The sequence below is a fragment of the Hypanus sabinus genome, chromosome 13 (genome assembly GCF_030144855.1).
Source record: "Hypanus sabinus isolate sHypSab1 chromosome 13, sHypSab1.hap1, whole genome shotgun sequence".
NCBI lineage: Eukaryota > Metazoa > Chordata > Chondrichthyes > Myliobatiformes > Dasyatidae > Hypanus > Hypanus sabinus.
Genome location: NC_082718.1, coordinates 42,787,040 through 42,812,210, shown reverse-complemented (window position 1 = coordinate 42,812,210; position 25,171 = coordinate 42,787,040). Strand labels below are relative to the sequence as shown.

Below are 25,171 nucleotides of genomic sequence, written 5' to 3'. Positions count from 1 at the left end.
TCTTATGGATTCAGTACAGTGTGACTGTGTGGGTGTGATGTTCTTGACATTACTAATGAATCTTTTGCTTGGCAAGTACTTGATGAAAAGGCTAAAAGTATTTTAATACTCAACTGTTATTATACATCATCAATGAGGGTATACATATTTGCCATCGATTTATTCACCTCAAATTTTGTGCACTGTTTGAGCTTATTTGACAACCTTATTTACTCATCCAAATAATGTAACTCTTCATAAAACTGAAATAAATCACTATTGTTGACTTTAAGGTAAAAGTGTAGAAAAAGGCCAGCTATGTACTTATTGTCAGCAGGAATTGAATAAATTGAAATGATTTAAGCAGAGTATACTTTAGCTTATACACTTCAGCATTCAAAGAGTTAAAATGTCCAGTGATTTTTTTTTTGCATTTCTAAAGACAATTATTCCGAGTCAGTCCTGTATGTAGTTCAGTTTCACAGCTTTTGTTCATAACCATGGCACCTCATCACTACAGTCCAGAATCCTCCTATAACCAAATATAGTACTTCCTTCCGTTCTGCTCGCAGCCTTGTTGCTTGCCTCCAACTTTAAACACAGGGAATTAGAATAGAAGTGTATCATGACGTCTGTAGCTCAGCAGTGCCCTGCTGGTTAAAATTTTTCCACTGTCTGCTGAGATTCCTCCCACTGCAAAGTATATTTTTATGAAACAACCAGGGATGAAATGGAAGATTTATTTTAATAAAGCTCATTTTAGATTATATTGCAAATAAGCTCAAATAAAGTGAAGGCAGCTGAAGCATCATCTCCACCCATTACCACTTGTTTCATAAACCATCTTCAATGCAACAGAAGAGTGCACAAACTTCTCAATTAATGGAAGATCTTACAGCAGTTTAGAGACTATGAAATAATAATCTGAACTAATATGTAGCCCTAAGCTTTATTAACACTACATAAAACTCATTATATAAACTTTATAAACTCTAGTTAGCCCACATCCAGAGCACAGCTCTTCTCATTCAATTCTCATTGACTGATTTTAGGAAGGATGTGGAGGGTTTGGAGAGAATGTACATTATCAGATTGCTGCCTGTTCTGAAGGCCCCTTATCGAAGAAAAGGTGTGCTGGCATTGGAGAGGGTTCAAAGGAGGTTCATAAAAATGATTTCAGGATTGAAAGGCTTAGCATATGAGGAATTTGCTTTGTGCCAGAACTCACTGGAATTCAGAAGAATGAGGGGAGATCTCATTGAAACCTATTGAATGTTGAAAAGCCTCGATAGAGTGGACAAGGAGAGGATGTTTCCTATGATGGGGTCCTCCTAAGACCAGAGGACACAGCCTCAGAATAGAGGGGCATCCATTTAGAATGGAAATGAGGAGTTTCTTTAGCTATAGAGTGGTGAATCTGTGGAATTCATTGCCCAGGCTGCTGTGGAGGCCAAATCACTGGGTATATTTAAGGAAGAGGTTGACAGATTCTTGCTTAGACAGGGCTTGAAGGAACATGAGGAGAAGCCAAGAGGCTGGGGCTCAACGATGTTGAAACGGCAGAGCATGACTCAATGGGCCAAGTGGCCTAATTCTTCTCCTATATCTTATAGTCTTATGTGCTGTGAAGAGAGGTTAGACAAAGATGGTTAGCTATCTCTGGAGCAACAGAGGCTAAGGGGAGACCTCACGTAAGATTATGATGAGAGGCAAAGATAGAGAAATCAGCTGGTAGCCTGTATCCCCAGGGAGAAAATGTCTAATATTAGAAGGCACACATTCAAGGTAAGTTGAAAGGAAATATGTAGGAGAAATCCTTTACACAGAATGTGCCTGGAATGCCCTGCCAGGGATGCTCGTGAAGAAAACACAAAAAAGATACTTAAGAGGCTGTTAGTTGGGATATGGATCTGCAAACAACAGAGAGATTAATTTAGTTAGGCATTTTATTACTTGGTTAATTAGATTGGTACAACATTATGGGCCGGAGAGCTTACTCCTGTTCTATACAAATCCAATAAACATGGTCACATTTCCCAATCACCCTATGGAGATGGGAGCAGAATGGATCATGCACAAGGAATCCCATTATTGAACAAAAGTTATGAGGAGGCATTGGATAGGGTAGAGAGGTGCTAAATAAAAGTGACAGTGTTCAAATGAGATGTAAAAAGGCTTGATGATCGACCTCTACTTTTTCCTGAGATCTCATCATCACAGAAGCCAATCTTCCTCCAATTTAGTTCATTTCATTGGATCTCAAAAAAACATCAAAAGCACAATTTACAGCCAAGCCCACTGCACCAGACAACATTCCAGCTGTTACAGTGAAGACCGGCATTCCAGAACCAGCTATGCTTTGAACCAAGCTGTTCCAAGACTGCAGTGCCAGTGGCATCTATTTTAAAATGTAGAAAATACCCAGATATTCCCTATTCACAAATGCAGTATAAACTTAGTCCAAACAACCAGATCAGCCAAATGAAGAAAAGCATTATTAACTGTGCTATCAAGCAGCATTTGCTCACCAATACACACATACATTAGGAGCATACTGAGACCTTTTGCCCAACTTCATCAGTTCCCTCCGGAGACTGGACCCATTTCTGGAAGAGCCTACAGTCCACACATTGACCTCACGTGATAGGCAGTGTGGTGAAGAAGGCACATGGTGCACTTGCTTGTACAAGTCAGGGCATTAAGTCCAATGGTTGGGAATTCATGCCATAGTTGTTCTAGAAGTTAGTGAAACTGCACCTGAACGATCTTGCGCAGTTTTGGTTGTTAAACCATAGGAAGGATGTGACCAATCTTGAGGGGGTGTAGAAAAGATTCACAATAATGTTGTTGGGAATGAAGGGCTCGAGCTACATACAGAGACTGGATAGCCTGGGACTGTTTTCCCTGGAAGTTGAAGGGGGCATCTTATAGAGGTTTATAAAACCATGAGATACACAGATAAGATGAATTGTCACAGACTCTTCTATGATGAGAAAAAGACTGACACTAGAGAGACTAGGTTTAAGGTTGAAAGAAGAAAGATATAAAGGGATCTGAGCATCAGGTCTTGTTCCATATACCCACCATATGAAACAAGCTGCCAGGAGAAGTGTTAAAAGTAGCAAAAGATGTGGTTTAAGACACATTTAGACACATACAATACCGTGCAAAAATTGTTGACACATACACGTATATGGCCAGGGTGCCTAAGAATTTTACACAGTACTGTGTTTGTCAACATAGAGCAGAGAGTGAGTTTGTAAATAAGGCAGGAGCAAAGGATGTTAGGAATGGTGAGGGTGGAGTGCTGCGGGAGGGGCGTGGGACAGATGGCAGAGGAGCGCCAGGATTGAAGTGGAATAAGTGCAGACACACCCAGCCCTGAGACAGCATGTAGGGTCATTTAATTCCAAACAATTGGTTTATTGATCATTACAGAATGTCTCTCTGGTGTTACCATTCCCTCCCCCTTTTCTCATCCATGATTCCCCTCTCCTTGCCCCTTCCCACTCTCGCTTCACAATAGAGACCCATAGCAGAATCAGGTTTATCGTCTCTCACATATGTCATGAAATATGTGTTTTTTTTTTGTGGCAGCAGTATAGTGCAATACATAAAATTACTACAGTACAGTGCAAAATTCTTAGGCACCCTAGATATATAGTGTATGTGTATAAAACTTTTGCAGAGTACCACACATGCATAGGAAAAGTTTAGAGGAATATCATCCAAATGTAGGAAAATGGGTCCAGCTCAGGAACTTGATCAGCAAGGACATGTTAGTCTGAAGGGCCTGTCCCTGTGCAGTTTAACTCTATGACTGATCTGCAAGACAAGAGTGGAAATAAATGATCATCAATCCCAAGGGATTGTCTAAGCCTCACCAATGTCTATTTCAGAAACATAGAAAACCTACAGCACAATACAGGCCCTTCAACCCACAAAGCTGTGTTGAACATGTCCTTACCTTAGAAATTACCTAGGGTTACCCATAGCCCTCTATTTTTCTAAGCTCTGTGTACCTATCCAGGAGTCTCTTAAAAGACCCTGTCATATCAGCCTCCACCACCATCACTGGCAACCCATTCCATGCACTCATTACCCTCTGTGTAAAAAACTTAACCCTGACATCTCCTCTGTACCTACTAGCCATTTCAGCCCTGGGAAAGAGGCTCTGACTATCCACATGACCAATGCTTCTCATCATCTTATATACCTCTATCAGGTCACCTTTCATCTTCCGCTGCTCCAAGGAGAGACGGCTGAGTTCATCCAACCTATTCTCATAAGGTATGCTCCTCAATCTAGGCAACATCCTTGTAAATCTCCTCTGCACCCTTTCTACAGTTTCCACATCCTTCCTGTAGTGAGGTGACCAGATCTGAGCACAGTTCTCCAAGTGGGGTCTGACCAGGGTCCTATATAGCTGCAACATTACCTCTCGGCTCCTAAACTCAATCCCACAATTGATGATGTCCAATGCACCGTATGCCTTCTTAACCACCTTCTCAACTTGCATAGCAGCTTTGAGTGTCCTATGGATTCGGACCTCAAGATCCCTCTGATCCTCCACACTGCCAAGTTTTGCAATAGGATGCCTGCCACAACATTGTAGGTAGCAGAGCTGTTGTCTCACAGGTGCCATTATCTAGGTTTAATCCTAACTTGTGGTGATAGTCACGTAGAGTTTACACGTTCACGTTATGGTCACATGGCTTTCACTGGGATGTTCTAGCTTCCTCCTACATCTCAAGGACATGCATTATGGTTTGTCATCTGTCATACGTGCTTAACCATTTGCATGAACTGAGTGACTCTAGGAATCTTGGTTGCAGGACTTATCATAACATTAATTCCGAAATTTACCAAAAAAAGCTGAATTCTACTGCTGAGACATTAAAGTTCAAAGTAAATTTCATTATCAGAGTAAATATATGTCACCACATACAACCTTGAGATATTTTTTCCTGCAGCATATTCTGAAAATCTATAACTTTGAACTTTGATCAATGAAAGGTCAAGCAGAGCATAAAAGACTGTGAAAATGCAAATATAAATAAACAATGATAAACAATGAGAGCATGGAATAACAAGAGAAAAGAGTCCTTAAAGTGAGATCATTGGTTGTGGAAACATCTCAATAAAATGATGTAGCTATCTCATTTTGTTCAAGAGGTTGATGGTTTATAGGTAGTAATAGTTATTGAACCTGATGGTGCAAGTCCCGAGGTTCTTGTACCTTCTACTTGATGGTAGTAGTGAGAAAAGAACATTGCCTAGATGGTGAGGATCCTTAGTGGCTACCATTTGCAATATGGCACACGATCAAAGAATCCTGAAATAATTGAAATCATTAGGCCACAAGGGGAAAACATTCTAATCACTAGAGCCCATCGCACATAAAGAGAAATAGCTGAGATCAATTAACCCAGCCCCAGGACGTAAGTACAGGAGTTCCTGAGGGGAACTCCATTAATGAGCTATCTTCCATCAAGTAGCAGGGAAGGGGGTGATGGTTACATAATATTCAATTCCATTTGCTACTTTCAGCAAATGAAACTTCCATATCAGCATGACGCAAGACTTGGACAGCATTCAGGCTTGGGCAGACAAAGATCACCTTCCCTCAATATTCAATAGCATCATGGCTGCTGAACTCTTCACCATCAACATCGTTGTCACCAAGGATCAACTGAACCAGGCACATAAATACCTGGTTAGAAAAGCAAGTCAGAGTCTGGTTACCCTGCAGCGAGTGGCTCCGCTGCTCACAGCCCTATGCCTTTCCACTATCTGCAAGATAAAAGACAAGAATCTGATGGACTACTCTCTACTTGCCCAGATAAGCGCCTCAGACATTAAGATACAGGAGAAGAATTAGGCCATTTAGCACCTCCAGTCTGGTCTGACATCCAACCATGGCTAATCTCTTATTTCCTCTCAAATTTGTTCTCCTGCCTTCTCCTCATACCCTTTGAAACCCCTACTAATCAAGAATTTAATACATTCACTTTAAATATACCCAATGATGGCCTCCAGAGCCAATGAATTCCAAAGATTCACTGCCCTCTGGCCTATAAAATCCTTCCTCATCTCTGTTCTAAGGAGATGTCTGTTTATTCTAACACTGTGCCCTCTAGTCCTACATTCTGCCAATACCAGGAACATATTCCCTACATCCACTCCATCCAGACGTTTCAATATTCCATTGGTTTCAATCAGACACACTCCCTCCCCACCATCTAAATTCCAGAGAATACAGGCTCAGAACCATCAAATGCTCCTCATACAATAGCCCTTTCACCCCAGGATCATTCACATAAACTTACTCTCAACACTCTCCAAATGCCAACACATCCTTCCTTAGATACAGTATGGGCTCAAACCTGTTCATGATACTCCAAGTGTGGTCTGACTTATAAAGCTTCAGCATTACATCCTTGTTTTTATATCCTAGTCCTCTCGAAATGAATGTGAGCATTGTATTGGCTTTCCTTACTACTGATGCAACCCGCAAGTTAACTGTTAGGGAATCCTGCCCAAGGATTCCCAAGTCCCTTTGCATCACCAATTTCTGAATTCTCTCCCCATTTCAAGAAGAATTAATAGTTATATCCTTTGTACAAAAGTTCATGACCATACACTTCTCTACACAGTATTCCATCTGCCATTTCTTTGCTGATTCTCCCAACCTGTCCAGGCACATGCAGATTCCCTAATCCTTCAACACTACCTGCCTCTCCAGCTATCTTTGTATCACCCCACAAACTTGGCCATAAAGCCATCAATTCCATCTTCCAATCATTAACATATAACATGAAAAGTACCACACCCAACATCAACCACTACAGAACATCACAGTCACCAGCAGTCAACTACAAAAGACTCCCTTTACTCCCACTCTTTACCTCCTAACAGCTGGCCAATCTTCTGGTCATGCTATTATCCTTCCAGTAACAACATGGGTTTTAATCTTGTTTAACAGTCTCACCTGATACGGTGTGGCACCTGATCAAAGGCCTTCTCAATATCCAAGTAACCAACATCTTTTGACTTTCCAAGGACAAAAAGTTCAAAGCTAAATTTATTATTAAAGTACACATATGTCACTAAATAAAACTGAGATTCATTTTCTTGTGGGCATATTCAATAAATCAAATAATAATAATTGAATCAATGAAATATCACACCAGCAGGGCAGACGCCAGTGTGCAAAAGACAAAAAACTGAGCGAATACATAAAAAATAAATAAGCAAACAATAAATAACAAGAACATGAGATGAAGAGTCCTAAAAAGTGAGTCAATAGGTTGTAGGAACATTTCAGTGATGGGGCAAATGAAGTTGAGTGAAATTATCCTCTATGATTCAAGAGCCTGATGAATGAGGGCTAATAACTATTCCTGAACTTGGTGGTGTAAGTCCAGAGGCAGCTGCACCTTTTTCCTGATGGCAGCAATGAGAAGAGAGCATGATCTGGGTGGTGAGGTTCCCTGATGTTGGATGCTGCTTCCCTGCAACAACGCTCCATGTAGATGTGCTTACTGTTGGGGAGGGTTTTACCCATGATAGACTGGGTCATACCCACTCCTTTTTGTAGGCATTTCAGTTCAAGGGCATTGGTGTTTCCATTGGTTGTGATGCAGCCAGACAATACACTCTCCACCACACATCTATAGAAGTTTGTCAAAGTTTTAGATGTCATGCTGAATCTTGCAAACTTCTAAGCAGAGGTGCTGCCACGTTTTCTTCATAACTGCACTTACGATCTGTGCCCACGACATGTCTTCTGAATGATAACACAAGGGAATTTAAAGTTACTGACCCTCTCTACCTTGGGTCCCCCAATGAGGACTGGCTCATGGACCTCTGGTTTCCTTCCCTTGAAGCCAATAATTAGCTCCCTGGTCTTGCTGACATTAAGTAAGAGATTGTTATTGTGCAACCACCAATCTCCCTCCTATATGCTGATTCAGCACATCTTTGATTTTGCCTACGACAGTAGTGTTGTCGGCAAACGTAAACATGGAATTGGAGTTGTATTTAGCCACACAGTCCTAAGTGTAAAGTGATTAGAGCAGGGGTCTAAGCACACAGCCTTGTGGTGCACATATTCCCAAACTTCACTCCAAAACTTTATCTTTAATAATAGACTTTAAATTCTTCTCAACCACCAAACTCAGGCTAACCGACCTATAATTTCTTCTCTTTTGCCTCCCTCATCTCTAAAAAAAAAGTGGTGTTACATTATTGACTTTCCAGTCCCTTGGAACCAATCCTAATTTTAATGATTCTGGTACGAGCACTACTAATGCTTCCACAATCTCTTCAACTATCTCCTTCAGAACCATTCAGTCCAGGTGACTTCCCTACCTTCAGAACTTTCAGATTCCCAAGCACATTCTCCTTATTAAAGGTGACCTCATTTCTTCACCCCTCTCAACTTTTTTGAATGCCTGGCATGTTACAGCAAAATGCTTATTCATTTTTATTCACTGAATAAGCAGTAATTTCCCCAATACTGCTTCTCCAGTGGTCCAATGTCCACTTTTGCCTCATTTTTACTTTTTATGTAGCTAAAAAATATCCGAAGTCCTCTTTTGTATTATTAACTAGCTTACCTTCATATTTCACCTTTTCTCCCCTTATTGCTTTTTAATTGCCTTTTGTTCGTTTTTGAGATTACAAATCCCCTAGCTTCTCACTTGTTTTTGCAGCATTGTATGCCCTCGTTTTGTTTTTTTTTGACTTCCTTTATTAGCCACAGGTGCCTCATCATCCCTTTATAATTCATCATTGGGATGAAATGATCCTGCATTTTCCTGAAACTCCTGCCAATGTGCTTTCCTGTTCCTGCTAGAGTCCCCTTCATCATACCCCTGCAATTCCTTAATTTTACCCACAAGGATTCTACATCTTCTGATCCGATGTCACTTCTTACTAAGGATTTGATTTTAGTGTGTTCCAATCGCCCCTCTGTCCACCAGTCTGACTTTTCAATAAATGTGTATCCTTCGATGTTTAGGTCCCAGCTGTGAATTTCTTTCAGCCACAACTCTGTGATGCAAATCCAGCAACATACGAAAGGCTCAAAAGGTTTACCATTAGAACAAAACAGCTGACTTGATTAATACACCATCCATCAACTTATACGTTCACATTCCCCACCTTTGGAATCTAGTGGAAGCACCTCCAAAACCTGCAACATCTTCCACCGAGAAGAAGAACAGGAAGGACACATGAACACCTTCACCTTCAGGCCCTTTCCCATGTCACACAACAGCCTGACATAGAAGCACATTGGCACTGATCCTGAATTCTGAACCTCACTATCTTACAGCACTGTGGAAGTGCATTTAGGAAGTACCTCCAGTGGTCCAACGAGTGGCTCACCAGCGCCTTCCTGATGGGCCCATTTCTTCATTTATATTTGATACATCACTTTTGAACAAACATTCTTATTTAACAAGTAAACAACAGATTCAAGCAGCAAGGTATTATATAGAAATATAACCTGTGTTAAAATAGGGAAGCCAAGGGGTCGACAGCCATTACACGGAGTGAATGCTTCCCATAGTCCTGCTGGGCCACAGCTTTTCTCTCCTTCTTCCTCATCAGTCTGTGGTGTGCCTTTTGGAGGAGATGGCTGGTCTCGTTGCTGGAAAAATAAATGGATGACATTAATGTGTAAACATAACCTTTTTGATTAAAATTAATATCACGCTTGTATATTAACTGCTGGAGATGGTGAGAAGGGACAAACAGCAAACTATCAAAACTAGAGCACAACATTATGATCCATTGTTAAACAATTTATAGTAGCAGAACTACTTCTTACTGGAACTTAAACAAAGTGGCGGTGGATTTCAATAGTCAGTGTATGCCAATATTTTGAATGGCAGATCTGTATACAGTTTAGTATACCCTTTAACAGGTATTATATCAGTTGCTTATAGAATTATTATTTCATGTTCTTTATGAACTTCACACACTATCTTTACACAAAGTTAAAAAAAGAACTGGCAGGACAGGCCATTAGTAATGGGAGAACAAGATTTTGCTTCACCCTACTTTTTCTGACAGAAGGATACTTCATTTTGTTCCATATATAGTGTGTATAACATAATATACGAAGCTGTATTGGTTAAAATCCTCAACAAGGATTGAATAGTTCTCGAAACAAGATCCATTTAGGAATGGTGAAATATAATACATGGGTTAAATATACAATTAATGAAACCAGCAGCTCATAATTTGCCACTACCTTCAACCAGGCATCCTCCACTTGACATATTCACTTCCTGAACCATATTTTCTATAGCCCTGTTGCCAAAGTGACCTGTTGCTGGTTGGTCAACTTGCCAGATGCTTCTGCCTTTCTGTCTTCTCCCAAGTGAATATTAATCCTGAGGCTTCTCACTCCAAATTGAAGTTCTGAAGTCTTTTTTCTCCTGATCACCTTTAGCTCACTTTTTTTTCACCTGACTCTAAAGAGTTACTGTCACATGCAAACTGAATTGCAAATCAGATCCTAGGTTTATTAAACTTGCGTAACTGGAAAAACACTGGAACCCGCTCTGAGATAAAGAGCCATGGCATTGTATGAAAAGGATGAGATCATTTATCCTCTTTGAGCTGAGGGAGATTGCTCAGAGTAGCATGTCATACTCCAGCTTAGCTCTAGTCTGGGACTGGTGCAGCTGAAGTACACTCCTCCATGAAGGCCAGCACTCCACAAGGCTTTTTGACTTTTTACTGCATTGCATCAATTACATTTTAAACAATAAAGTGGATGGATCCCAGGCATATTTGCAACTCCAAGGTTTTAAATGTTTATCTTTTCACCTGGTTAAATCCAAAATAGATTGTATATATATATAAAACCATATATAACAATTACAGCATGGAAACAGGCCATCTCGGCCCTTCTAGTCCATGCCGAACACTTACTCTCACCTAGTCCCACTGGCCCGCACTCAGCCCATAACCCTCCATTCCTTTCCTGTCCGTATACCTAACCAATTTTACTTTAAATGACGATATCGAATCTGCCTCTACCACTTCTACTGGAAGCTCGTTCCACACAGCTACCACGCTGAGTAAAGAAATTCCCCCTCGTGTTACCCTTAAACTTTTGCCCTCTATATACTGAAATACATTTGCTTGACCTTGTAACATTTCTTTGTAATTCACAGATTATGTTGTTCACCATTTTTGAATCATCTCAAACCCTGGATATATAGGTAATCTATCTTATCATCAAGGTCATTAAGAAGCCAGTAAATGTATTAAGCCTCAATATAGATCCTTGTAAAACTACATTTGTTACACTATGCTTAATCATTATCTCCTGTCCCTGCTTTTGCTAATCTGCCTCCTACCAGTAAGTTCAATATTACCTTTAATTCCATAAATTTCAACTTAACCTAAGGCACTTTATCAAAGGCTTTTGGAAGTCAATATATATTAAAGCCAAAGAGACTTAACCTTCCACTTATCTTAATCATCTTTTTGAAGAAGTCCAACTCAGTCTATTTATTAAAATGTTCAAGGTGCTCACTCTTCTTTCTCACAGACACTGATAATTTCCCAAATAGATATCTGGCTAACTGGCCTATAACTCTCATACTTCTCAAAATAGAAAAGTAACAGATGCAATTTTACAATGAAAAAGTACTTGGGAAGATAATGGGCTATGCAAACTTTTCTCACCTATCTACCATAAAATCCTAAGATGGTAAACAAGATCACCTCAGGATTTAACATTCTTTTGTATCATTATTTTGGTGAATCCCACAGCTTAGCATTAATTTCCTTCAGATATCCAGCATGGTGTCTTCTTCTGATTTAAATTCTGACATAAAATAGTAATTCAAAATGCCCACCATTTCCTTATATTTTTAGTCCTTGTGAAGTTAGTCATGCTTGCAATTGATACTAAAAATTGATATATTTTAGTTATGCAAATCTCCCAACAGAAACCTGTTGGATAAAGTCAGCACAATCTTCATCAATGAGGCATTGTCCATAAAGGTGCTAAAAGATTCTCTGAGAGAATGATATGCCATGTCCTTTCCATTGCCTGGTTGTTGAACCTTTCATACTTCTCAAGTATTTTGAACAACTATTTGTTATATGTATGATTTGCTACTGGATTTCCATCCAGCTCTACAGAATATCTTCCTTATCATGAATTTAATTCCTACGAAGTAACAAGAATAGTTTGTATTTAAGTTCAAAGTACATTTATTATCAAAATATATATACATTATATAACCTTGAGGCTCATCACCTAACAGGCAGCCTCAAAAATAAGTTATACAGCATCTTTAAAACTAAGAACAATATAACAGTCTTCACAGATAAACTGAACAAAGGTTGTTTTAAAAATACATTTGGTAAGTCACTTATAAGAAAATATACTGTCACAACTGAAAATTACATCAAATAGTATAACACTACTGCCTGGGGATTAATGCTATCAAAAACATCCACTGAAAATATTTTTAACACCACTGGCCTTCTCTATCTATTTCTAATGGAACTGTAACAGGAGTTTTGGTTAAAGAAATGAGATACCCAAAAACGTTATGCTCAACTCTGTTTCAATCCATCAATACAAGATTACCATTTCACTCTACAAATCTGAAATACGTCATTTGAATGTGCTAAATGTGAAAGCAGCTATCCAAACAGAGTCCTTAATTCTGTCTCCAACTTTTAGTCACCTCCTGTCTTCTTGACTCTCTAATACAGCATTTTATTTCTTTGTTGTAACTTTCAGTCACCCCTGTGCACCTGGGAAATAAGTCAGGATCTGAAGTTATCTGCCGAGTTGGAACTCAGCACTACCCAATGCAGAATGAATACACAATGATTTGGATAAAAATCAAAGAAACATAAAAAAAATATTAATTGTTCTGATAATAATCAACTGACAACACTGTGAGGAGGTTGAAAACTGGTTTAGATGATACGCATAGAGTGATGAAAAAAATTACTCTAGTATTATGTATGTTTGCTTTTAATGCATTTGGGAGGCTATGTAATAAAAAAATCAAAAATTCATAAACCTACACCAGAAATAACTTGACAATATTATACAAGAATACTATTAACTGATCTCATGTGCACTGTATGACAGAAATATTTGACAATAGAACCACAGCATGTATTAAATCACTCTTTGCAAACAAGTGGTATTTCAAACTAAAAGCCCTTTGTCCATTTATCCAACAAGGTAAGGAATGTCAACAGCTTTGTGGTCCTAATAATTTTTGAGATTCTTGAATATTTAACCTCATGTTGTCATGCACAAATTATATTTTGATAAGTCTTTCATAAGTGCTTTATTTTAATTATATATTGGCAAATTACATCTCTTACATTCTCATTCTAGGTATGACATCCTGACAGTCAGGAATCGAACAAGCATTAAATGATATAATATGACTATAATTTTCAAACATTTTGTACTTCCACAACTGAAAATTAAAATAGAAATGAAGGGGTTAATAAAAAAATCAGCTTAAAAATTTTCACATAAGAATGGATAATAATGGCATACAATAGGGGCATTTACTGAACTCTGTCTTCCATCTTCTAGTTAGAAAATATCAACCCAGAATATCTGCATAGATGTAAAAGTTTTTTCATATTGCAGAAATACATACATGGCAAAAATGCTACTGGCAATTAAACCGATATATTTTCATTGGTCTTTATTATGAGAAAGTCTGCAGATGCTGGAAATCCAGAGTAACACACACAAAATGCTGGAGAAACTCAACACATCAGGCAACATCTATGGAAGTGAATAAATAGTCTATGTTTTGTGCCTAGACCCTTCTTCAGGACCAGAACAGAAGGGGGAAGATGCCAGAATAAAAAAGGTGGGAGGGGTTGGGAAAGAGACTAGCTGGAAGGTGATAGGTGAAACCAGGTGGGTAGGAAAGATAATGATCTGGAGAGAAGGAATCTGATAGGAGACGAGAGTGGACCATAGGAGAAAGGGAAGGAGGAGGGGATGCAGGGGGAGGTGATAGACAGGTGAGAAGAAGTGAGAGGACAGAGTGGAGAATAGAAGAAGAGGGGAGGGGGGATTTTTTTTATCTGGAGGGAGAAATTGATATTCACATCACCAGGTTGGAGGCTACCCAGATGGATTTTCAGATGTTGCGCCTCCACCCTGGGGGTGGCCTCATTCTGGCACAAGAGAAGGCCACAGCCTGACATGTTTGAATGGGAATGGAAATTAAAATGTTTGGCCACCAGAAAGTTCCATCTTTGGCAGATAAAGTGGAGGTGCTTGACGAAGCGATCCTCGATTTATGACAGGTCTCATCAATGCAGAGCAGGCCACATTGGGAGCACCAGATACTTTGAAAGCATTTAAGGGATTGGGCAAAGTCAAGATGGATTTATGTAAGGCAGATTATGCGTAACGAATCTGCTGGATACTTGGAAGGTATGACTAGAACATATAACAAACAAGTATATGGATTTCAGAAAGTTTTTAATGAGACTCCACATTTGAGGTGAAGGTGCAAAATTAATGCACATGGGATTGTGGGTATTATACTGCAAACCTCTGAGAAGTGGTTGACTGACAGAAGACAAAAGAGGATTTGACAGTTTTTCTGGATGGTAGGACTAGTTGAGGTCTGCAGGGATCAATGATTGGGCCTCATTTGTTGTGGCATGGGGGAAGTGTGTGAGCTGTGAGGAGGATATAAAGAATCTCCGATGTAATTTAGACTAGGCAGCCAAATGGCAGGTGTAGTTTAAGACAAGGGTAGCTACTTGGTGCAAAAAGTAGAAAGACATTGTTATCTGAATGGTGAAAGACTGGAGAAAGAGAAGGTGCAATAAAACCTTCCATACCAGTTCTGAAAGCAAACCTTCAGGGGCAGCAAGCAGTAGGAACACAGATGGCATGCAGGCCTCTGCTTCAAAATAATATGAAGACAACAGCAAGGTGTTCTGTATATGATATTCCCGTAATATTTGAGTGATCTTGTAAATACATTCATTCATTAAGCATTCTTTGTTGTTTACATAATTCATTCTTTGTTGTTTACTGTATGCAAAAATACGTGAAATGTATACAATGTATACATCATTATGCTACCACACGATACGTGCGCACCTCGCTTAAAGTAGAGAACAGTTAGACTCACATTTCTGGCTCTTTGGTTTTCCTTTGAACATTTTAATGTTTTGAAGCTACAAAACTTAACGCAAGGATATCTCATCGCAGTTGTTCAGGGCCTGAGTGAAAGTCCATCTGTAATTTTGTGTGCATGTTTAGTCTCCTTATGAGAGTCTCCTTATGAGAGGAATCTTGATCTTGCTATAAAAGTAGGACAACATCATATTAATCTGATCCCTAGCATGGATGAGGAGCTATCGGTTCTGTTCAGTTTCTATTTACTGTACTTACTGGGGGGGGGGGGGGGGGCGTCTCATTGAAACCTATTAAATATTGAAAGGGTGAGATAGAGTGAATGTGGGAGGATGTTTCCTATAGTGCAGGAGTCTAGGAGCAGAGGGCACAGCCTCGGAAAAGAGGGATATCCCTTTAGAACTGAGAAGAGGAGGAATTTCTTTAGCCAGAGGGTGGTGAATCTGAGGAATTCATTGCCACAGACAGCGGTGGAAGCCAAGCCATTGGAAATATTTGAAGTAGAAGTCACTAGGTTATTGATTACTAAAGATGTCAAAGGTTACGGGGAGAAGGCAAGAGAATGGGGTTGAGAAGGATAATAAACCTACCATGATGGAATGGCAGAGTAGGCTCACTGGGCCAAATGGCCTAATTTTGCTCCAGTGTTTTTACAGGTGAGAAGAAACCTCACAGAAACCTACAAAATTCAGTGGTTTATATTTTATAGATTAAAATTATAAACATTAAACTATAAAGTTTATAATAGAAACAGAGAGGAAATCTCCAGTGGCTGGAGCATCTGGACTCAGTGGCACCGCCTCATGTCAAGAGTATACATTTAGAACTGAGATAGGGGATTTTTCTTCCAAACAAGAAGTGATCAACTTATGGAATTCTCTACCACAGGAAAGACTGGATACCAGGTCATTATATGTGTTCAAGCAGGAAGTTGGTATTTTTTTCTTCTTGAAAAAAGGAGTTACGAACAGAATACTGAAATGGATGACCAGCCATGATTGTGTTAGACCAGTGGTTCTCAAACTCCTTTGGATTACCGCCCCCTTGACTTCTAGACCACATCCCCAGTGCCTCCCTCTCCCTTTCTGGTCATTACATAAAACCTATGAAGAATTTTGATTTACGATTCACAGTGAAAGAAAATAGGAAATGCAAATTCCAAGCAGTGACAGATAACTGCAAAATTATTCAAATCTATTTAAAGTTACAATTCTTTTATTTGATTACAGTAAGAACATATCTCATCAACAACTTTAGAGTGTACAGTAGTTGTCCATTGTTGCTTTTACATCTTTCATTGAGATGGATGGGCTTGATGCAGTGATATCAGCTTCTCAACATCAGGATGAATGTCACTCAGAACGAGTCTCAGCCACCCAGATTGAGTAAATTGCAGTCTGTTTCATTGTTTTGAAAGAAGTCGGGCAACTGCTCTGAAATTGTGATCCACTAAATGTGATGTTGGAAAGGCAATAAAGAACAGCTTGACCTTTGTCCACAGTGCAGTATAGAATTCAGATTTTCCTTTCTGTAACCAAAAGTCTTGCTTTTTTTTAACCTCTGTTTCAGCTCTAAGTAATTTTGTAGTGAGTTCAGTTCTTCCTCCATCCTTTCTGTTACTTCCTCATTGCAAGTGTTCAAGAATGGATGTGTTACCTAGGCTGGAATTTTAACGAGAGAAGATCCGGAAATCTCTCTGACACGTTTTTCTGCAGCTCACACAGGTGGTCACAGAATAATTGAAGATCATCATCTGGTATTCTTTCTTTCTCTCCCAACTCAGAGAGGCTCAGAAATCGGAAAAGATCGTGGCAGCCAATATTATACTTAAATAGAGTTAACTTAGACAGAAATGTAGGGACAACTGTAATGTCCCTATCAATGTAGGGACTTTGATAAGTATTCACATAATTTCCTTGCAATTGAAATATAATTTCATTAAACTTTGCGACCAATTCTGACAAATAAGCAATGTCAAGCCTAATATTCTTGAGTTGATCACTGAATGAAGCATACAAGTCTGCAAAGAATTTGATCACAGTTTCAAAAAACACATAAAATTGTCTCAGGCAGTTCTCTTTTGAGAGGCATCTGATTTCTGTATGCAACAGCAAATGTACAAACTGTTCATCATTCTCAGTACAAGCTCTCAAAATAGTCGAGAACTTAAAGCATGAGACTTAATTTTATTTACCATTGTGAAAACAGTATTTAAGGATTTGTGAAGCTGATCACTTAGGTTTTTTGTGATATGATGTTGTCTGTGAATTACACAGTGAATGCTAAATATGTTAAATTCAGCTTTTCTCGAGAAGGTAATAACCCTACAGTGGTGTCCTGACATTGACGATGCCCCATCTGTTGTACAAGCAAGAATGCTGGTGAGTGGGATGTCCTTATCTTTGAGATATTGCTCGACTACCCAAAATATTGACTCCACCTTCGTAACTGTTCCTAGTCCCCCTGCTAATAAGAATACTTGAACCATGCTTCCATCTTTCCTGAAGCAAACATAACAAAGAAGAAAAGCTTTGTTGACTACCAAAGTTGACTCATCCAACTGCAGAGCAAATTCTGTTCCAAGTATGTTGCACAATGTGTCTTCCACATTCTCAGAAATTTCAACTATTCATCTTTGCTCAGAGTTGTTGCTTTAATTATTGGGTCTGGTGATTTATATGCAAAGCTGAACTCAGAATCTCCCTTACTACTGGCAGAATCAGTTCTCCAATTGTATACAGCTTTCCAGATTTAGCAATGAGCATTGAAATGTTGTATGAAACATGCAAACCAGCACTGTTTTGTTGTGAAGTGCTGGCAAACACATTTCAAAATGTTTTCATTTTCTTAAAGCTTTCGAAAAGTGACTGAAATAAGTCAGGATCTTGTTTGCTTTATCAGAATATATTCTCTTCAAATATTCAAGGAGTCTGGATGGTTACATTGCCTCATCCGAAGAACTTTTTCACACAACAGATATATTGGCTGCTGTTGGTTGCTCAATGCTGGTATAAATCCATAATACAGACACTCCACATTGTACTGTTTATATTTCTCTTTTGTTCAGTCTGCTTCTGTCCATTTCATTACATATTAACAACCACGGCCAATCGACTATTGTTTAACTCCAACCTCAAGCACTGTGATCAACACAGGGGGAAGTTATGGCATCATCATAGTTCAAGTTAAACCTGACTTCTGCCTGAAGGTCCATAAAGCGGGGCAGCAATATCATGGTTGGGCTGTGGGCTAGAGAAATGTGGTCAAGATCATTTGAAAGGGCAGATTCTGCACTTTACCCCACTTCACAGGAATTGCATCATGGCATGATTAGAATATGGGAATTGTGCTAGGTAACACTGTACTGCAACAGTGAATGGCAATAATTTGTAGGCCAGGCCCAGAAATAACACAATGTTTTCAATCCAGATTTCTCATGATATGTTAAGTATAGAAGTATCATATTGCATTTCAACAACTATAATGTGCTTCAAGCAAAGTCTAAGAGAAGAGCTATGGAGGATTACCAAGAGATGAGAGGATTACAAAAACATTTTAATTATGAGGCACTGAGAATCATTTCTTAAATTCGACCTATAATCCCTCAGCTGCCCCCTTGTTACCGAGCACCTCCTCCACCATCCCCTTTATCTTTACCGTTACCCCCCCCCCCCATTCAGAAACTCCCACCCACTCCGGTGGGGCGGGAAGGGAAGTGAACTTGCCCATTTGGGAACCACTGTGTTAAATGATGGAGCAAGCTCAAAGGAATGAATGGCCCCCTGCTCCCGCTCCTATTTCCAATGGTTCTACAAGGCATTTGGTATTTAAAAAAAAATCTGGTTCTGAAATTATCAATACACCTCTACAGAATTTTAGTCAGACTCACGGAATTAGAAAGATGAAATATTTATTCGTACGTTATGTAGCCTGTCATATGATTTTGGCAGCCTTACCACGATGATGATTGTTCTTGGCAAATTTACAAAGTTTCTTGGCAAATTTACTGCCTTCTCCTGGGCAGTGTCTTTCCGGGTGACCCCAGCAAGTATCAATACTCTGCCTGGTGCCAGTCATTGCATAACCAGGACTTGTGATATGCACCAGCTGCTCATACAACCATCCACCACCTGCTCCCATGGCTTAACATGACCCGGATCAGCAAGGGGGTGGGTGGGGCTAAGCAGGTGCTCCACGTTGCCCAAGGATGACCTACAGGCTAGCAGAGGGAAGAAGTGCCTCACACCTCCTTTGGCAGAGACGTAACTTCAGCCCGCCACCCACAAGAGCATGAGAAACAGCATGAAAAAGGGGAGAGAAAATAGGGGTAACCATTAAAGAGTGGCATTACTTTCCCCAATCTCCATCATTAATATTCTGAGTTACCACTGTTAAGAAACCTAAACATACCAACCACAGAGTGTTCAGCTGTGCATGACTCAGCACTACTCACACAGCCTTTCCACCATCTACAAGAGGTGTGATAAAATACTCTCCACTTGGAGGAGTGCTGTTTCAACAAGAATCCCAAACACCATCCAAAATAAACCTGCTTGATTGGTATCACTTCTTCCCCCACATTAAACATTCACTGCTCAGTATCTGGTGCACTCTGACTACAGCGTGCACCATCTACAAATTAATTGCAACAATTTGCTGAAGCTTCTCTGATAAGATTTCCAAAACCAGGAATCTATTGCATAAAAGGAAGAAGGCTACATAACAACATATAAAGGTTCTGTGTTTCTCAAATTCTCCAGGAGAAGGTCAATTGGCCCATTAGGTCTACTCTTGATCACAGAACCATCACATCCTCTGATCTTTCTCTGTAACCTATCCTCCTCATATTCTCACTACCTTGCCCACCACTCATTTCCACACTAGGGGCAATTTACAGTGGTTAATTAGCTTACTGTGCACGGTTCACAAATCTACTTTTCTCTTCTTTTACATCTTCTTTTTCATTCAAATGTGGTTCTGCTACTATTGGAGCCTGTGCTCTACATGTTGGTGATGTGTTTTCGGGCCGATTGAGCGATCTAGCACTTTGCTGTCTCCAAAGGGGTACAGTGAGGCTTCCAGCAAAGCGTGTGGCCTTGAGGCCGAGAAGTCTAGAGACAGGGTGCGAGCCCATGATTGACTCTATTCCTCGCCAATCCCGCTGAATAAATTGTCAAGGAAGATTGAAAATGTCAAGGCGAGAGAGAAAGGTAAGCAGGTGTTCAGTGATCTACCAACTTCTTGTTTGCTGCTGCCGGAGGAAGGGGTGTTGTGTGCATTGGGCTCAAGATCACATTATGACAAGTTTCTGGTTTCTGGGCGATCATTTTTTTTGTTGCTATTCTGTGCGATTTTGATTGGGGCGGCCTGCAGATGACGAACAACACAGTGCTAGATTGAACTGAACTGAGCTGAAATGAATATACAAGGACTCTTTCTATTATTGACTCCAAAATATCTTCTTATCTGTGACAATAAAAATCCTAGACTAGGCAAAAAATATTTACAGAAGCCTAAGATGGAGGGCGGTTTGGCTTTGCCAAACTTGAGATTTTACTATTGGGCAGTTAATATACAATATTTAATATTTTGGACACAAGAATCGACTACAGCTGCTTGCCCACAATGGGTAAATTTGGAATGTAAATCTGTACAAGACTTTTCATTGTTTTCAATTTTAGGATTTTCACTTCCTTTTTCTTTATCTAAATTGAATAAACAAATAACTAATCCTATAGTCAAATATACATTGCGAATTTGGTTTCAATTTCGTAAATTTTTTTGGTTTGAATAAGTTTATTTTATCATGCCCTATAATATCTAACTATTTTTTTCAGCCCTCTTTTATGGATCAAGCGTTTCTTTTATGGAAATCAAAAGGTATAACGTGTTTTCATGATTTGTTTTTGGATGAAAGCTTTACGTCCTTTGAACAGCTATCTAATAAATATAATTTACCTAAAACCCATTTTTTTAGATATTTGCAAGTTAGAAATTTTTTGTATAATGAGTTACAGTCTTTTCCGAAACTATATCCATTGGATATTACGGAAAGAATTTTAGCTCTGAATCCTTGTCAAAAGGGTTTAGTAGCTGTCATTTATAATATGATCCTGAAAATACAGCCAGAAGTATCAGAAAAAATTAAGAAGGAATGGGAAGAAGAACTTCATTGTCTTATATCCACTGAGCAGTGGCAGAAAATTTTACTATTAGTCAATTCGTCCTCTATTTGTGCTAAGCATGCCCTAATACAATTTAAGGTTGTACATAGAGCTCATATGTCTAAGGATAAACTTGCTCAATTTTATTCTCATGTTCATCCAACCTGTGACAGATGTCATTCTGATGTTGCTTCATTGACCCATATGTTTTGGTCTTGTCCTTGTTTGCAAAATTACTGGAAAGATATTTTCAGTATTATTTCAAGAGTTCTGAATATCAATTTCCAACCACATCCTATTACTGCAATTTTTGGTTTACCAATGGTGGATAATAGTCATTTATCCTCTTCATCTCGACGAATGATTGCATTTGTTACGTTAACGGCTAGAAGATCTATTTTATTGAATTGGAAAGAAATTAATCCTCCAACTATATTTCAGTGGTTTTCTCAAACTATCTCTTGTTTGAGCTTAGAAAAAATTAGAAGTGTTGTTTTTGATCCTTCAGTTAAATCTGAAGAAGCTTGGAGACTATTTATTCAACATTTTCATATGAGTTAAATTGTCTTTTCCTAAATCTCACTTTTATTATCCTTAATTATTTGGATGGAGGTTCGGAGTTATTGGCACTACTGTATATATCTAACATTATGCAATGGCCCATGTTGGTTAGTGTTTTTTTTCTCTTTTTTTTGGAATTTTTTTTCTTTTTATTTCTTTTGTTCATAAATACTTTGAGTTTGGGACTCTTTCAATGACTTTGTGTGTTGTCATTTTATATTCTGTGTTTTTGCTGTTTTTTTCTTGCCATCTGTGTGATTTTTTTCACATGCAGTGGGGAGCGGGAGCTTTGAAAGGGTTCCATGATTTGTTTCATGGCTGTTTGTGGGAACACAAATTTCAGGGGTGCATACTGCTTACATACTGTGATAATAAATGTACTTTGAATTTGAATTCTTTGAAGATATACTGACCTACATATATTTGAAATGTGGGAAGAAACCAGTACACCTGCAGGAAACCCATACGGTCAGAGAGAATGTGCAAACTCCATACAGACAGCTCCAGTGTTGATGATTGAACCTAGGCTGCTGAAATTATGAGCCCTAATAGCCAAACGGTAGGTCAAGGGAAGAATTAGATAGAAATTATTAGACATTATTTGTTTAAAATTTTACATTCCTGCCACAACGTGAGGGAGTAAAAATCTTTGCGTTATGACTCCATCGCAATGTACAGACATGTGAACTTAAAAGTCTAATGGCTTATAGAAAGAAGCTGTCCCGTAGCCTGTCGGTCCTGTTGGCACTGTTTGTCAGAAAGAAGCAGTTGAAACTGTTTGTGGTTGGAATGACTGGCGTCCCCAATGATCTTCCAGGCCTTTTTTCTGCACCTGCTGCTAGAGGTGTCCTCCATGGAGGGAAGTTCACATCCACAGATGCACTGGGCTGTCCATACCACTCTCTGCAGTGCCCAGCAATCAAGGTTGGCACAGTTCCCGTACCAGGCGGTGATACAGCCAGTGAGTATGCTCTCAGTAGTGCTCCTGTAGAAGGTCATGAGGATTTGGGGGCCCATGCCGAACTTCTTCAGTCGCCTGAGATGGGAGAGACACAGTTCTGCTTTTTTTGCCACAAAGTCAGTGTGCACAGTCCAGGTGACAGCATCGGTGATGTGTATACTAAGGAGCTTGTAACTACTCTCCTTCTCAACTGCAGACCCATTGATGCTGATCAGGCCAAGCCTGTCTCCATTCCTCCTGTAATCCACGATCAACTCTTTTGTTTTTTGGACACTGTGGAAGGGGTTGTTATCCTGGCACCACTGTGTCAGGGTGTCAACCTCTCCTCTGTAGGCTGTCTCATCACTGCTAGAAATAAGGCCAATCAAAGTCATCTCATCTGCAAAATTGATCAGCAGATTGGAGCTGTGTGTGGCAGTAGAGTCATGGGTATAAAGGGAGTAGAGAAGGGGGCTCAGGACACAACCCTAGGGGTCATTTGTGTTGAAAGTCAGAGGGGCAGAGGTGAGGGAGCCCATCCTTACCACCTGTTGGCAATCCAGTAGGAAGTCTAGGATCTAGCTGCACAAGGTGGGGTGCAGGCCGAGGTCTCTGAGCTTCCTGTCAAGTCTGGAGGGAATTACGGTGTTGAATACTGAACTGTTGTCCAGGAAGAGCATTCTAACGTATGCATCCCTCTTCTTCAGGTGAGTGAGAACAGTGTGTGGCTGTGGAATCATCGGTAGACCAGTTCCATCGGTAGGTGAATTGTAGTGGGTCCAGTGTGGGTGATAGTATGCTGCAGATATAGTCTTTAAGTCTTCAATCACTCAAAGCGTTTGCTTATAATTGAGGTGAGTGCAGCAGAGTGCCAATCATTCAGGTATGCTACCTAGTTATAGACAGGAAATGAACCCTGACCTTATTCACACACTGTGAAAGGATCAAAGAGAAGATATGGATCTATAATAGTGCACAATTACATTTTATACTGACAATATACAGCTTATGAATACTACAATCAATAAGAATGAAATTAAAAAGTTTGGTTTAAGAAAACTATTGCTAATTTACTGAGATGTGATTTGATGCAATAGCTGGTATAGAATTCAACTGATTCTATAAGCAGCATTTTTGATCGAATAATTGGGGGAAGTCCGTTCATATAATAATGCAAGCATTTATTACATGCTGACTTATTTAGACAGCAGTGGTGTTACTTTCTGATCCAGATATCTGGATTGACATTCACCTGTATTGTTTTCTTCTTAGCGTTCTCTCCCCATCTTGTAAAAGATAATAAAAATATTTAAAGTCAGTGATCATGAAAAGTTCATTATATACAAGTTTCCCTAAATCTTTGCTGCAGGGATTTCCTGATAGTCAACTGAGAGGATTATCAATCAGGACTTTACAAAACTGCCTTGGAATTCCAATCAGTTCCATTGCTTTTGGTACTATATGCATCATTTCAACATTTTAACTCAGGTGGTCTATAGAGCACATAAATTGGGAAAGGCTGAGTTCCTCAAAGCAAACTTCAAATTTCTGAGGTGTAAATCAAGTAAAAATGCAAGAACACTTGATAATATCTGATTCAAGGATTGACAGATCACACACCCTTTTGGGTTGGTGTTCTGAAGAATGATATCAAGTAGGATGACAGATCTCCTTCATTCGAACCAGTTACATCTCCTACAATCCTTAATTGACAAAATAAAATTGTTACTTGATACTTCCTATCGATTTATTATTTTCCTGATGATGGATTAATAACTTAGTATTCCTGGCAAGAGTCTCATTCAACTGCTGTCCAGATCATTAATTTGGCTAGTTTTCCACACAGGCAGTTTTGCTTTCAAGAAGGTAGATCTAAATTTGGCATACTGACCTCTGCTCCATGAGCAAATAAGTGTTGTTGAACATCAATTTATTCCAGAAGCATTCGTTCACAAAAATGTCATTCTGTACAAGGGCATTTTTTCCTTCTGCACTGTATTTGAGGGATGATCATTTAGACATTGGATGGAAAATTAAAAACTGCAGTCTTAAGTTAATAAGATATATAAATGACTATTATGGACCGTTCAGCTTTTCAAGAGACATATTTCAAATTAGTTTAAATTGCTACAAAGTTAGCAAGCTTGTACAGATATTAGTAGTTCAATTTTATGAGCTGAAGTAAAATTGGTTAAAAGTTTAAGAAATAGGAGTTCAATGGATAGTAAAGATTTTATGTATAGAAGTGCATTTTTGTCATACAGCACATAAACAGGCCCTTTGGCTCAGCTAATCATTGTCAACCAAAGATGTCCATCTGTGTTTGGCTCAGATGGTAAAGGT

At 39.3% G+C, this 25,171-nt stretch overlaps 1 protein-coding gene across 12 annotated transcripts in view; it reads right to left on the bottom strand.

Annotated features, from left to right (window-relative positions):
- The window catches only part of anks1b (ankyrin repeat and sterile alpha motif domain containing 1B), an 864,202-nt gene that overhangs the window by 307,831 nt on the left and 531,200 nt on the right, over positions 1-25,171 (bottom strand). For all 12 annotated transcript variants that reach the window (XM_059987507.1, XM_059987513.1, XM_059987511.1 and 9 more), the window contains one exon: positions 9,494-9,637. In XM_059987507.1, the coding sequence (XP_059843490.1) occupies positions 9,494-9,637 (144 nt within the window). The remainder of the gene's footprint in view (positions 1-9,493; positions 9,638-25,171) is intronic.